General features: G+C 44.3%; 1 protein-coding gene across 1 annotated transcript; it reads right to left on the reverse strand.

Moving 5' to 3' along the window:
* Window positions 1-2,719: 2,719 nt before the first annotated feature.
* Window positions 2,720-14,008, reverse strand: LOC144785664 (cis-aconitate decarboxylase-like). Its single transcript, XM_078664463.1, has 6 exons — window positions 13,929-14,008; window positions 13,297-13,351; window positions 11,049-11,236; window positions 6,986-7,078; window positions 6,140-6,345; window positions 2,720-4,492 (listed from the first exon to the last, which is right to left on the reverse strand). Exons 1-6 carry the CDS (start codon window positions 13,947-13,949, stop codon window positions 3,571-3,573), a joined length of 1,485 nt encoding a protein of 494 aa, XP_078520589.1. The 5' UTR covers window positions 13,950-14,008; the 3' UTR covers window positions 2,720-3,570.
* Window positions 14,009-14,295: the final 287 nt, after the last annotated feature.

A 14,295-nucleotide genomic window follows, 5' to 3' on the forward strand; every position in this document is an offset into this window, starting at 1 on the left:
TATCTTCAAGAACTTTTGCATCAATAGAGGAACCTTCAATGATTTTGGCTAAATCAATGGCCTTATCTAAAGTAGGGTTCTTGCAAGCTAGTAATCTTTGTTGAATATTTTTAGAGTGGCATCTAGCCACTCACGTTTCGATGCTAACATTTTTAGTGCCAAGACATAAGTGTCTATATTTTCGTTGGGTTGCTGAGCTCGTGTGAAAAATTTGTACCTATGTACCACCATATTTTTAGTTTTTGTAAAATATTTGTCTAGTTGAGCAACCGCTGTCTCAAATTCATCTACATTTTCATTCTCTGCAGGTACATGTTCAGGTAGGTGGTCAAAAACATTTTGCCCTTCCACCCCCAAATGATAATACATCAAGTTTTTTCGTCTTTTTGGTCTAAACATTTGAACGTCAATGTCACCTAAATAGGCGTTAAATAATGTTAACCAAAGATTCCACTCCAAGGGTGGGTCTCGTGGGTCTTGCAGAAAAGGTGCTGGTGCTTGCACACTTTGCATGTCGTCCATACACATTTTTAAATCTCAAAATCAGATGTTGAATTGTGGAATAAAAGATTTTTTTCTGAAAGCGTGCAAATCGCTGATGTTATTATTAAACTTAAGAAATGATTTCCACTTTTTCTTCTTGGTTTTCTTTTAATCTGAGCCTGCAAATTGCTGATGAGATTTACTTCATAGTATTTGAAATGGTTAAATAACTCATAAAGTGTGCAAATCACTGTTGAATGACTTTAAAAAAATATTTTTACTTGTTGAAAAACTTAAAGTTGTTGATAAAAAACAGTTATGTTTACTTTGAAACTCAAAATTGCAATCTCATTTACTTTTATTGCCCATTCATATCCCAGAATGCAATAGATTAGGCGATTTTCTGGTCCATCTTCTATTTTCACAGCATTAAAATTCCCATAATGCACTGCGAATGGGCTTGTACTTGTGTGAGATTGCTCGAAGGTGAGTAAATCGTAATCTCGTAGGTTATTTATTTCTCTTTAAGTTTGAACGTATTATGTGTGCGTTTACATAAAAATAATAATGAGGAAGTATTTCATTTTGGCTTATTTGATAGCCGATCTTCAGTACGAGCACATTCAATGTTCACGCGCAGAGTTATTAGCTGACACTCGATCTTTGTTGTGATCGCACGCAAGGTACGCGCGCAGAGTCTCGTGCTGCGTGTTAAAAGCTTCGTACAGTTGCTGCGCGCAAAATTCGAATTGCTGAAGCGTAAGTGTGTGTTGGCAAACTATTCAATAAAGTCAATAAAATCCTTTTCAACATTTATCCTCAGTCGCGCAAGTGAAAAATAGAAAGGTCTCACCGATTCTCTGGCCCCTGTATTCTTTTAAACTTCACGTTGGCCCGGTAGATTGAAATTGCGAAATTCTTTCTTATGTCTTGTTCCTTAAAGATGAATACAGCTCTCTTTGTTCGTTACGATCGTCGCCAGATTGAAATGATGACCTCTGAAGACTTCTTAGTAATAAAGGGGATTTATTGTAACGAGGGACATAAGGACATGTCTTGCCAAAGAGAGGCCCAGAGAGCAACTGCCTGTCATGGAATCCGACTGAACAAATTCCATGACGTAGCAGAACTCTCAGGCACGCGTCACCACAATACAATTCACAAACTTGCAGCCAGGGACCGTCACCTCTGTCTCCCTTGTCTTTTTAGTGTAGAGACCTTTTCCATGGTGGTGGCGATTTCCACACACTTAACTACATGAATTAGTAGTAAATATAGGAGAGACCGAGTGTGTGGTGGGAGAATGGCAAATATTTATTACTAAATGGGAGAAGTTCATCCCCATCACACACAGATAATCAACTGCAACAACAACAAGGAGATGGAAGAAATGTTTAAATTAATCTCAGCTGCTGGCAATGACCCGGGCTGCATTCCAGCACATCATTTTCCACCCACAATGCCACTCTAGACAAACACCCACCTTGTGCAAATTAGTACCAGCCCTGCCCCTCATAGGAACAGTGAGTCTTGAACTTCCAGTCAAGACCCCCTCCAGGCAAAGGGCACAGGCAAATCCAGAATGACTTTGCCCAACTTGGGGCTCGTCAGTAGGGTTTAGCTTGATTCTTATGGCACAGTGAACCCTTGTCTATTGCTCTTCTGATGGTTACTTCAGTACCAGACACACAACACTAACTCTGACCCTTGTGCCCCACAGTTCCTAAGCTGCCCTTAACCTGACTGACTTTTCAATGGCTTCTCACAAAAAACAGGTCCTGGTGGTCAGAGTGGAGGAAGTGGAGAAGAAAGTAGAAAAAGAATTTGAAGGTAAGAAAACCAGACAGGCTCCAAATGCACATGTAAGAATTTGAATAATCCAAATTTCTTCTACGCCGTCGTGGCAGAACTGCGACTTTGTTAACACTTCCTGGTCTGTGGGTATTTGACCTCTTTCATTTGGCAAAGTGAAAATCACAAATATTCAGTATAAGACATACCAGAATGCATGCTGGTACCTGCGATGTTTCTCAGTCCTGAGTTATGGATTTCATGTTGTTATTTATTCAATAGATGCAATGCTCAGAGTTAATAAATAGTTTATTCAGTTCATACAAAAATAAACCTTGTTCCTGTACAAACGGATGATACAAATCAAATGTATTTTAGTTCTAATTCACTTCTGCTCTGTGGCTGAAATTGCGCTGCCCTGTGACTTGATGCTTATCCGCTCCAATTTCACATCAGATGAACACCTGGCTTCACTGAGGCCAGCTGGTAAACACAGGCCACACAACCCCTCAGCTCCAGGGCTCACTTTAAGTCTGTGTCCAAACAGGAAATATTAGATATTGTGGCTGGGTGATGCCCGGTGCTACCAGCTTGCATGTGATTGCTGGGTGCCCCATGGAGCAGCTGAGAGTTTGAAAGATTTCTCCTGGTGAAGCAGCAGCCACATCACCATGGCCCATCTTAGCAGGGGCAGATGGTTTCAAGCAGTGTCGACCACCACCATTTGGGAAACCTTTATTTGTTCATCACTCAGTCCTGCAGGATTAAGTGTCTTCACATGGTACATGGGTTAGGCCTTCTCCATAAATAGGACAGCATGTTTTACAAAAATACAAGCCTTGGACCAGCCAATGCCCTGCATCAAACTACACAACAATGACCGACAATTATAACATTGTAAGTTACATTACAGTAGCCAATCACACTATTATTGAAAAATAAATATAAGTAATAGAAAATACAAAATTGCTTCTTAAATTAACAGTGCACTGAATTATAAATACTTTAGTTCAATACGAATTACTCGGATAGAGTCAACCCAGAAGTAGTATTAGACTGTCCCCCATTGGGAAGGTACAAGGAGCCAGGCATCTATAAGGTTAATCTGTTTGGGGCCACTCTGAAATGGCAAATATATTTCTATGATTGGCCTGTTATAATTCACACAAGAATTTTTAACAACATATTTTCCACATTTCCCGGGAATCCAGAAGGAATGGACCTCACTGCTGCAATTTAAAGGGATACAGTTCAGGGCAAAGACAGCTGTTGCATATTTTTCTGATTGACAGCTGCCTATTGCAGGGAGGAGGCCAGACTTGAGCTGTCTTCCAGGCACTCTATATCTTCCACCATCTCAATGATATCCTCAGCCTGGTCTTGGTGCAGCACATGGAGAGCATTGGAGCGGAACTTCTCACGGAGCGAGTTTTGGCTGAGGGGCTTCCTCCAGTGCCCATAGAAGGTATCACACCGCCCCGACAGGAGAGTCCCGTCCTCCAGGAGAAGAACCACCTCTCCGTACATCTTGTCAAAGTTGGCTTCATTGTCTTCAGGATGCTCCAGCACCACCTTCTCCAGCAGGTTGATCAGACCAGGTCTCATGAGGTTGTCCTCAGCAAAAGAAGAGATGCCCAGTTCTCCGTCCAGGAGGGCTGTGCATGCATTGAACTGGAAGGAGTGTCGGGCCTGGTGTTCTGACTCAGGGAAGGGCCTGTTGATGTACTTAGAGACTGGGACCCTCAGAAGAATTCTCTGGATGGCGGAGGGATTGACGCAACCCATGAGATTGACGAGTCGGTTCCTTACTGACATGGCAGCGTCTGCGACCCAGTGCATGCCCAAGTGTGCAGGGAATCTCTTGAAGGCGATGTCTTGCTTCTCCAGGAGGAAACTATAGTCTTCACCTGGCATTTCCAGGGGTGAGGGCTGGTAGTTACCATAGAAAGCGCTGAACCCTGAGCAGCCGGGAACATCATCCAAGATGAGGGGGTTGGCCTCCATCCCACGGACGGCTAGAAGCGCTGCTTCCATCCCAAGACGGGTGGCATTGCCAATGTGTAGAGGCTTGGCAAGGGTTGCGGCATTGGCCATGGGTGCCCCTGCCAGGGAAGCGGCAATTGCCAGAGCGTGGGCACATTGGTCTTTGTTCAAGGAAAGAAGCTTGGCTATCGCCGCAGCACTGCCCATGGTGCCAACCACAGAGGGAGGGTGGAACCTGGAAGGGGACAGAGAAAAATCAGACATTTAGGCAAAGTGAAGTAATGTGATTAATGTGAAGAGTAAAAACACGACTAGTTCATGACAGGCATGTAATGACGTACGGCAGTAACATTAGAGGTGGAATAGTAAAGGAACCATCTTAGAACAAGTATCCTCTAACCCAATCTTACACATCATTAACAGAGGCCAACAGTGAGGGTTCCAGAAGGCCCCTTTGTTTGATAATGTGGTTATTTGTTAAATATATTGTGATATCATTTACTAAAGAGCCCCTTTAATAATAGCTGTAATATCAGACGGGTAATGCAAGTGATAAAATTAGCTCTATGCACCACAGGTGAAATGCTAAGATTGACAATGAAATGCCAAGCATGCTGGCTTTTCTACCTTCTATGTGAGAGGCGAAGCGGAAACATGACCAGGAAGGGGACAGGGGGTGTTTATCTTCCTGTGAGGTGGCATTAGAGGGGACTGTTACTAATAGCTTCACTGTCCAGGTGCTTTCAAGTACTAACAGCTGTTAGTTGCCCTTCCCCTTCCTTTTGTGCATTGCATGTGAGGTGGGCCAAAGCAAGTTAATATTGGACCTTTATTTCTAAGGAATCACAGTAATGTCAGCGATGTAATAAGTAATGCTACTTATATCATGTAGTGAAGCCAGACAAGTATACTAATGATATAGAGGGGTATTGGCACATTAGGAACATTTAATGTTTACAACCCACTAAGAGCCATTTACATTTGTTTATTTTGAGGGCATCAACCATGCCTTGAAGGCATAGTTTTGGCATCTGTGGAACATCAAATGAACCTCTTGGCATTATTGTTGCCCTTTGTGCTCATCGCACATTCTTTTGGGGGTATAAATGCCCACAGTGGTCATCTCACCGAGCTAGTGGCGCCCTCTGTGGGCATGACATGTACTCCCTGATGATGCTGCTGTCCTTTGAGAGCATCATACATGCAAGTTCATTTGATTGACGTCCTCTGTGATTAATGTAGATAGCCCTAGTTAACACACTGGGTCCGATTCACAGAACTAACTTAAGACAAAATCCTAAACTTACTACTGTTGGTATTCACAGAACGTACTTACTACTTTTGGTATTCACAGTACGGATTTACGACTACTAACTTTACATCCGCACTCGGACCGGAGGTTCCGATCCGGAGGTGGAGATTCCGGCCCAGAGATGGAGATTCCTGGCGGTGGCGGAGACTAAGCCACGGCCGAAAATCTCCATAACCGGGCCGGAATCTCCGCCTCTGGGCCGGAATCTCCGTCACTGGGCAGGAATCTCCGGCCCGAGTGCGGACGTAAAGTTAGTAGTCGTAAATCCATTCTGTGAATACCAAATGTAGTAAGTGCATTCTGTGAATACCAAAAGTAGTACGTTTGCCTTAAGTTAGTCTTAAGTTAGTTCTGTCAATCGGGCCCACTCTGTGGGCATCATGCATGGACCCTCTACATCTGAATGCCATCTGTAGACACTAGGGATAGCTGCTTGAAATGTAAATGCCATTCGGGGGCCTCACACATTGCTCCTCGATTAAAAAACCCTCTATTAGCATAGCACATAGCTCCTCGAAGTATATATCATCTTGGTGTAATAAGATGATTTAAGTCAAGGCTTAACCATACCTCTTTGGGATGTTGCTGGCCTCACTGGAGAACCTCATGAGTCTTCCTTGCACCTCGATGCCCACGTTGAATGCCAGCAGGAGGTCTGCACCGCTGGGCCTTGAACCCATAGGCAGCATCTGAGAAGTAGCCAAGAGGGCAGGCAGCAGAGCGCCCGAGGGGTGGGTGGCAGGGTGCCAGGTGTCATCAAAGTCCATAGCGTGAGTCTGTGAAGAGAGGAGAGAGAGTTAAGGGACCTCTAAAGAATATTCAGAGACAGCTCTGCTGCCCAGTACAGAAGAGGGAGGATCCAAGGTCTGCCAATCACCAGAGCGACAATTCCATTGACCAATAGGAGCTCAGTACAGAAGGCGGAGGAGACATGATGTCATTCAGAAGATTGGCTATTCCTCTGCCCCCTAGAAACATATTAAAGGAGGGAGATGATCCCATAATTCACAATTGGACATTCAGCTATGCTATTGTCTGAGAGAACCCCTCTCCAAAGAGGGCAGAGGAGCAGGAAAACAGGACCCAGTATTTAGCATAGAATCTACGTCATCACTTTCTAAAATCCTTTAGAGACTAAATAGTCCGTTTGCCACACAACAGTCAGGGAACCAGATCCATGTCCAATCAGTACGTCCATGAAGTGTGCATGTTCATCCTAGAATTTCAAAGATCTCACCTGGGAGGTTATTTTGGTGTTAAACCATATTGATGTGAATCAGGATTCTGGATTCAGTCAAAGTGTAAAGCTGCCTGATCTCCACCCTCACACCTCAGCCTAAGAGTTACACTGACATTACACACAGATTCAAGGGCTAATCAATAGATTGAATGAGAGGCAGCTGCCCGGTGCCTTACCGCCACTCCATTGGTGTACGCAGCCAGAGTGGGGGAGAGCCGCAGTCCATGTCGTCCGTAAACAGAGCTGGTTTCAGAAGCGGGATACAGGTCCTGTTAGAGGAGAAAGAGAGACACTCTAATGAGGGGACAATGCACCGACAGATACACCCTGTGGGGTTTATCAGGAGCCACTTGGGAATATAGACACCCCTGCATGAGTCATGCACAGGATAATACAACGTCAAAAGGTACGTAGGAGGAAAACTATCCCAGTGCAAGGTTTACTCCTTAAAGTGCATGGACACTATACCGCAAGATGCACCGGACTCTAAACCCTTCACAACCATGGGTGCTGAGAACATTCTAAAAAAAACATCCTTCTCAACAGTACAGGTGTCTTCACCTCTCATTGTAAGGAGCAAAAAACCTTGTTAAACATAGTGACAGTGTGATTAAATGTATCTTTGTCCTACAAACCAAATGCCCTTAGCATATTGACCAACGTAGGCTTTTTGAGACCATTGCTATCTAATGGTAGATGGTTGTCTGACTCTGAAGTTTTATCCATAGAACATCAAACACAGAACTATTTGTGTGCAACTTTGTACCCGGCATTGCCCAGGATGTAGTTAACAGTATTTTTTTCTCTATCGATCATGTAGTGGCAGAAACTGGTAGTGAAATTGTTGACCTGTGGCTGGTTAGTTGAATTAATATCTGATTGTCTTTACTTAGTAATATATCAGGTAAATATTTTACTGAAACATCTCGCCTGCCTTTAGGTAGGTGTTGCTGCTTTTATTAAAGTCTAATTTCTCCGGCATAATAGAATTTGGATACACTTACATAGCAAACTCCCATCCTGCACGTGCCATTTTCGCCCTTCCTAAGGACAGCCATGTCTCTAACCTTCTTCTCCGCCTGCACTGGCTGCCCCTTGTACACCGAATACATTTCAAGGCTCTCTGTACCACGCACAAGATTTTGACCAGCTTCGGCCCAGATATTTTGAGCTACATGTGCACCCTTTATTCCTCTCCGCATGCGCTGCGGTCAGAAAACCTCATCCTTGCGTGCATCCCACGCATTCGAAGGGCCAGATCTAGCGGTCGCTCTTTTGGGCGACTGGACCCTGCCTTATGGAACTCCCTTTCCTACACATCCGCAGCTCCTCTGAGCACCAGATCTTCAGACGACTTCTGAAGACCTGACTTTTCTCTCAACTCTAATCCCTCTTTTGTCCCCCCTTTTTTGTCTTGCCTCGGCGCTGGGATGCCTCCTTGTCGAGGCAGCCATGCGCTTTATAAGTATTTTAATCTAATCTAATCTAATCTAATGGTAAACAGATATGACTTAATGGATTAAAACATGATTGAGTATTTGGTTGCATGCATTCGTGGCGTCTTTTATCTTGCTCTATTTCAGTTTGAAATTGAACATCTATTATTTGCATCAATTTAGTTATTGGACGTACAATTGTGTTCCATCCCATCTTGTCTGTTATCTGAAATGTCTGAGCAGGTGATGCCACCAAAAGTCTGAAGGGTACTTTTTCTTGAGATTGTTTTTAAAGGGGTGAGTGGTGAAAAAAGTCCCATGCATGAAGCTGCATAGTGTGGATCCTGTTCTCTAGTTCCCCATTGTGATTTCATACTGTATTTATTTATTATAAACCAAACACTTCCAACAATAATGAGTGTGTGCCCTAAGTACCCACAAACATCATGAGTGTGTGCCCTAAGCACCCACAACAATCATGAGTGTGTGCCCTAAGCACCCACAACAATCATGAGTGTGTGCCCTAAGCACCCACAACAAGCATGAGCAAGTCCTAAGCACTCACAACAATCATGTGTATATGCCCTAAGTACCCACAACAATCATTAGTGTGTGTCCTAAGCACCCACATTAATCATGAGTGTGTGCCCTGAGCACCCTCAACAATCATGAGTGTGTGTCCTAAGCACACACAACAATCATGAGTGTGTGTCCTAAGCACACACAACAATCAGTGTGTGTCCCAAGCACCCACAACAATCAGTGTGTGTCCTAAGCACCCACAACAATCATTAGTGTGTGTCCTAAGCACCCACAACAATCAGTGTGTGTCCTAAGCACCCACAACAATCATTAGTGTGTGTCCTAAGCACCCACAACAATCAGTGTGTGTCCTAAGCACCCACAACAATCATTAGTGTGTGTCCTAAGCACCCACAACAATCAGTGTGTGTCCTAAGCACCCACAACAATCATTAGTGTGTGTCCTAAGCACCCACAACAATCATGAGTGTGTCCTAAGCACTCACAACAATCATGAGTGTGTGTCCTAAGCACTCACAACAATCAGTGTGTGTCCTAAGCACCCACAACAATCATTAGTGTGTGTCCTAAGCACCCACAACAATCAGTGTGTGTCCTAAGCACTCACAACAATCAGTGTGTGTCCTAAGCACCCACAACAATCAGTGTGTGTCCTAAGCACCCACAAGAATCATGAGTGTGGGCTGAGGGTTCTTGTGAAGCAGAACAAGGTCCAGAGCTGGGTTCTGAGCTCTAGCGGTGTTCACAACTGCACCCTCCTTATCTGAACGTGACTGCCATCAGCTCCCCGGGCTGTGGAGGATTGACAGGGGAGGCACGAACACATCAAGTGGCCGGACAGACGTTTGTGCCTGTTACTGGCCAAGGAGAGTTTACCTCCTGGCCTCTCCTGTGGTTTAAAGTGCTCTTCCTGTGCCCTGCAAATGACTCCATCATTGCATCCATGTGGGACATGTATGACATGCTTCTTTGTAGATTCCGTGTACAGTACAATGTGCACAGAACTAGTGTGCTGCATGCAACTGTAGCAACCTAGGAATCCCTTGTGATGTTCTGAACATAAGAGGGTGGTTGGACAGAGCTCCAGGCAGCAATGTGAATTGCAGAGCTCGTGAAACAATCCTGAGGCCCTTGGCAGTGGACCAGACTCTAGGATGGGAAGGTTAGGAGACAGATGGTTGAAGCGAAGGGAAATTCTCCTGCTCTTTCCTGCTCCTCAGAAGGGTAAACCCCAACAAGCTAAGTCGTAATTAGTGTGCCTTTATTTTGGGTGTCCCCTGAGAAGAGACTCACTGCCCTCTCAATACTGTGAGGCAATGACTAGATCAACCGGTCTAGGAGGAATGTGCAAAAGTCGGGAACTGCCTGAAACCCTTGGACTTGTGGAATGCACAAACTATCCTGAAACTTGGAACAAGTTTTAGGTAGACCCTACCAGCCAGTGTTTGAGGATTTCTCTACCAGAATGCTAGGGTTTCCCACCAGTGGTCATGATAAACTTTTCTATGGTTGAGAATTGTTGTCATTGACTGCTAACGCCTCTTCGTCAGGTTTGAGAACCGGAACCAGGATGTTCTACAAATCTGCCTGGAGAAGCCGTCTGAGACCTGCCTTGAGGGGAAGAGCTGACTGACTGCTGTGAAGGGGGCTTGAGATGCCCTGGCACAAAGACTATGTTTCCTTGAAGAGGAGGATTGTGAGGACTGTGAGGATCTGAGCCAGGTGGAGCGGATCACAGCTACCTGCAACTCTGGAAAGATATGCACCTTCAGACTGTAATATTTTATGTACAGTATTCTGTTATGTGACTGAGGTACAGTACGTTTTCGCTTTGACTGGAAAGGCTGGCGGGACATATTTGTAATAATTGCTAATAGACGTTTCATTCAATCCCAACCCGCCTCCTTGAGGCAAGACTTGAAACAGCACAACTTTGCTACCATTGGGGTCAAGTGCTAAAGGGTGTGCTTGGTGTTCAGTTTCTTTAGTTCAGTTTTGTTCTCAATAGTAGAGTTAAACCCCAGGACACAAGTGGCTAAAGGCTTTGATTGTTAAAATTTAAGCCCTGTAACTCTTGATTGTGCTGGGACTCCTGAAATAGTTCGCACATTGCTCCTTAGAGTCTTTCCTACAATGGTCTAGTCCTGATCACACCTTGTAGTATGTAGGGTGATGCTGTGCACCTGTGGTCGAGGGGTTTCTTTTAAAGGGATGATTGCTCCATCGAGCTTTGCCTGGTGTGTTCCAGGCCTCATCTTACCTGGCAGTATCGCAGGGCGATGTTGAACACATGCGTTGTGCTTCCCACCAGTCCAACTCCGATGCTGTCCAGGATCATGCGCTTGCTGCGGTGTCGCACCGCTTGGGACAGGTGATCCGACTGGACTCCATGGATAAAGGAAGCAAAGCTGCTGGTGACCGCCTTCTCCAGGGGGGAGACTTCCAACGCTGCACAGGAAGAAGAGAGAGGATCAGAACTACTGCTCACCAGGGTAGAGTAAGACAAGAAATCCAGCGGATCTGGACCAGAAAGAGCTCGAGCTCAAGCGGATCACAGGCAGCATCACGCGGACAAGGAGACGAGGCTGAACGAAGACCTACGTCAGGTTGGGACACACTGGAACACAAAACAAACCCTAGATCACAAACCACTTAACAAACTTAAGGACATGGAACATTTAACACAACTTAGGACACAAAACACTTAACAAACCCTACGACACAAAACATTTAACAAACCTATGTAAACCGAACATATCACAAACCTATGCAACCAGAACATATAACAAACCTATGCAACCAGAACATTTAACAAACCTATGCAACCAGAACATTTAACAAACCTATGCAACCAGAACATTTAACAAACCTATGCAACCAGAACATTTAACAAACCCATGTAAACAGAACATTTAACAAACCTATGTAAACCGAACATATCACAAACCTATGCAACCAGAACATATAACAAACCTATGCAACCAGAACATATAACAAACCTATGCAACCAGAACATTTAACAAACCTATGCAACCAGAACATTTAACAAACCCATGCAACCAGAACATTTAACAAACCTATGCAACCAGAACATTTAACAAACCTATGTAAACAGAGCATTTAACAAACCTATGTAAACCGAACATATCACAAACCTATGCAACCAGAACATATAACAAACCTATGCAACCAGAACATATAACAAACCTATGCAACCAGAACATTTAACAAACCTATGCAACCAGAACATATAACAAACCTATGCAACCAGAACATTTAACAAACCTATGCAACCAGAACATATAACAAACCTATGCAACCAGAACATTTAACAAACCTATGCAACCAGAACATTTAACAAACCCATGTAAACAGAACATTTAACAAACCTATGTAAACCGAACATATCACAAACCTATGCAACCAGAACATATAACAAACCTATGCAACCAGAACATATAACAAACCTATGCAACCAGAACATTTAACAAACCTATGCAACCAGAACATTTAACAAACCCATGCAACCAGAACATTTAACAAACCTATGCAACCAGAACATTTAACAAACCTATGTAAACAGAGCATTTAACAAACCTATGTAAACAAAACATTTAACAAACCTATGTAAACATAACATTTAACAATCCTATGCAAACAGAACATTTAACAAACCTATGTAAACAGAACATATAACAAACCTATGCAACCAGAACATTTAACAAACCTATGTAAACAGAACATTTAACAAACCCATGTAAACCGAACATTTAACAATTCTATCTAACCAGAACATATAACAAACCTATGTAAACAGAACACTTAACAAACCCATGTAAAGAGAACACTTAACAAACCCTCGGACACAAAACAGTAAACAAACCTTACCACACTGCACATTTAACAAACCCTAGGGCACCGAACCTTTAACAAACACATGTACACAGAACATTTAACAAACCCAAGGACACAAAACATTTAACAAACCTTAACACAGTTCACATTTAACAAACCATAGGACACAGAACATTTAACAAACCCAAGGACACAAAACATTTAACAAACCTTAACACAGTTCACATTTAACAAACCATAGGACACAGAACATTTAACAAACCATAGGACACAAAACATTTAACATACCTTAACACAGTTCACATTTAACAAACCATAGGACACAGAATGTTTAACAAACACATGTACACAGAACATTTAACAAACCCTAGGGCACAGCACATTTAACAAACCTTAGGAACAGGCCATTCAACAAACCTTAGGACACAGCACCCCTAGGATACAGCACTTGTAACATACTCTGGGACATAGAACTTTAAAAACCTTAGGACACTGAACATTAACAAACCCTAAGACACAGAACATTTAACAAACAGTAATTCACCTAACATTTAACAAACCTTAGGACACAGAACATTGAACAAACCATTGGACACGGCACAGTGATCCGACCCTAGGACACAGCCTCCCCTCCCCCCCCCCCCCACACCTACCTTCCAGGGCCGCAGTGTGAGTCCGTCTGGACAGCGAGAGGACGGGCTTTGATTTCTGAAAGAAGAAAGTGTTTGATGTTAGAAAGGTATTTATTTGTGTTTGTGACCCCTGAAGGTCAGGCAAGGGCACCTCTTCCAAGAAATGTTTCTGGAACAACTTTAAGAAGTATGAAAGCGCGTTAACTGGTCTGGGGACAGACTGTGCCAAAACATTGACGAAATCTAGAATTATCAAGTGTTAACCATCTGTATGTGTCACAGCAGCGCTGCAACACGGGGTGCAGGAGGCGCTACACCAGCCCACACAATTTGAAAGATTTTAGACAGAGAAAGAACAATTAAGAGTCCATTTCGATGTGTTTCCTCGGGCGGCAGGTGTCGTGTTTTCAAAGACAGACTGACACATTTCCCTGTGCCTTTTGCGGAGTGCCACTCTCTCCCCTCCATGAATGGTCCCAGCTCCTCTGATGCGCACTGCACGCGAAGTGAAACCTCTTTAACACTCATGGGTCTGGTAAGAGGAGCTCGGCTCCCAGTCACAGAGGCAGGAAGTGCCTCGAAAACAACAGACACAACAGGTGAACACAGCGACTGAGCGACGCGAGAACACGCGGGATGGAACAGAGCCTCACCTGGAAGGTAGACAGCAGCATCGTGCGCCTTGAAGCCTTCTTATCCCGAAAGAGCGCCGGTCACTGGTGCTGTCAGAGGGCTGCTGTCTCTGGTCCTGCGGGGGGGCAGATGTCTCTGGTACTGCAGGGGGCAGAGGTGTCTGGGTCGGCAGAGGGCAGACGTCGCTGGGTCAGCAGGGGGCAGACGTCTCTGGTGCTGCGGGGTGCAGATGTCTCTACTATTGTCGGGGTGCAGCTGTCTTGGGGTCGCAGGAGACCGGTGTCCTGGTGCTTGCTGTCCCTGTCTGCCTCTTCCATGGTTTATATTCACTTCAGGTGAGTGGCTCTGGAGCAAGAGCCATCCCAGTGACGTCACCGGCAGGGGGCG

The sequence above is a fragment of the Lissotriton helveticus genome, chromosome 10 (assembly GCF_964261635.1).
Source record: "Lissotriton helveticus chromosome 10, aLisHel1.1, whole genome shotgun sequence".
Lineage (NCBI taxonomy): Eukaryota > Metazoa > Chordata > Amphibia > Caudata > Salamandridae > Lissotriton > Lissotriton helveticus.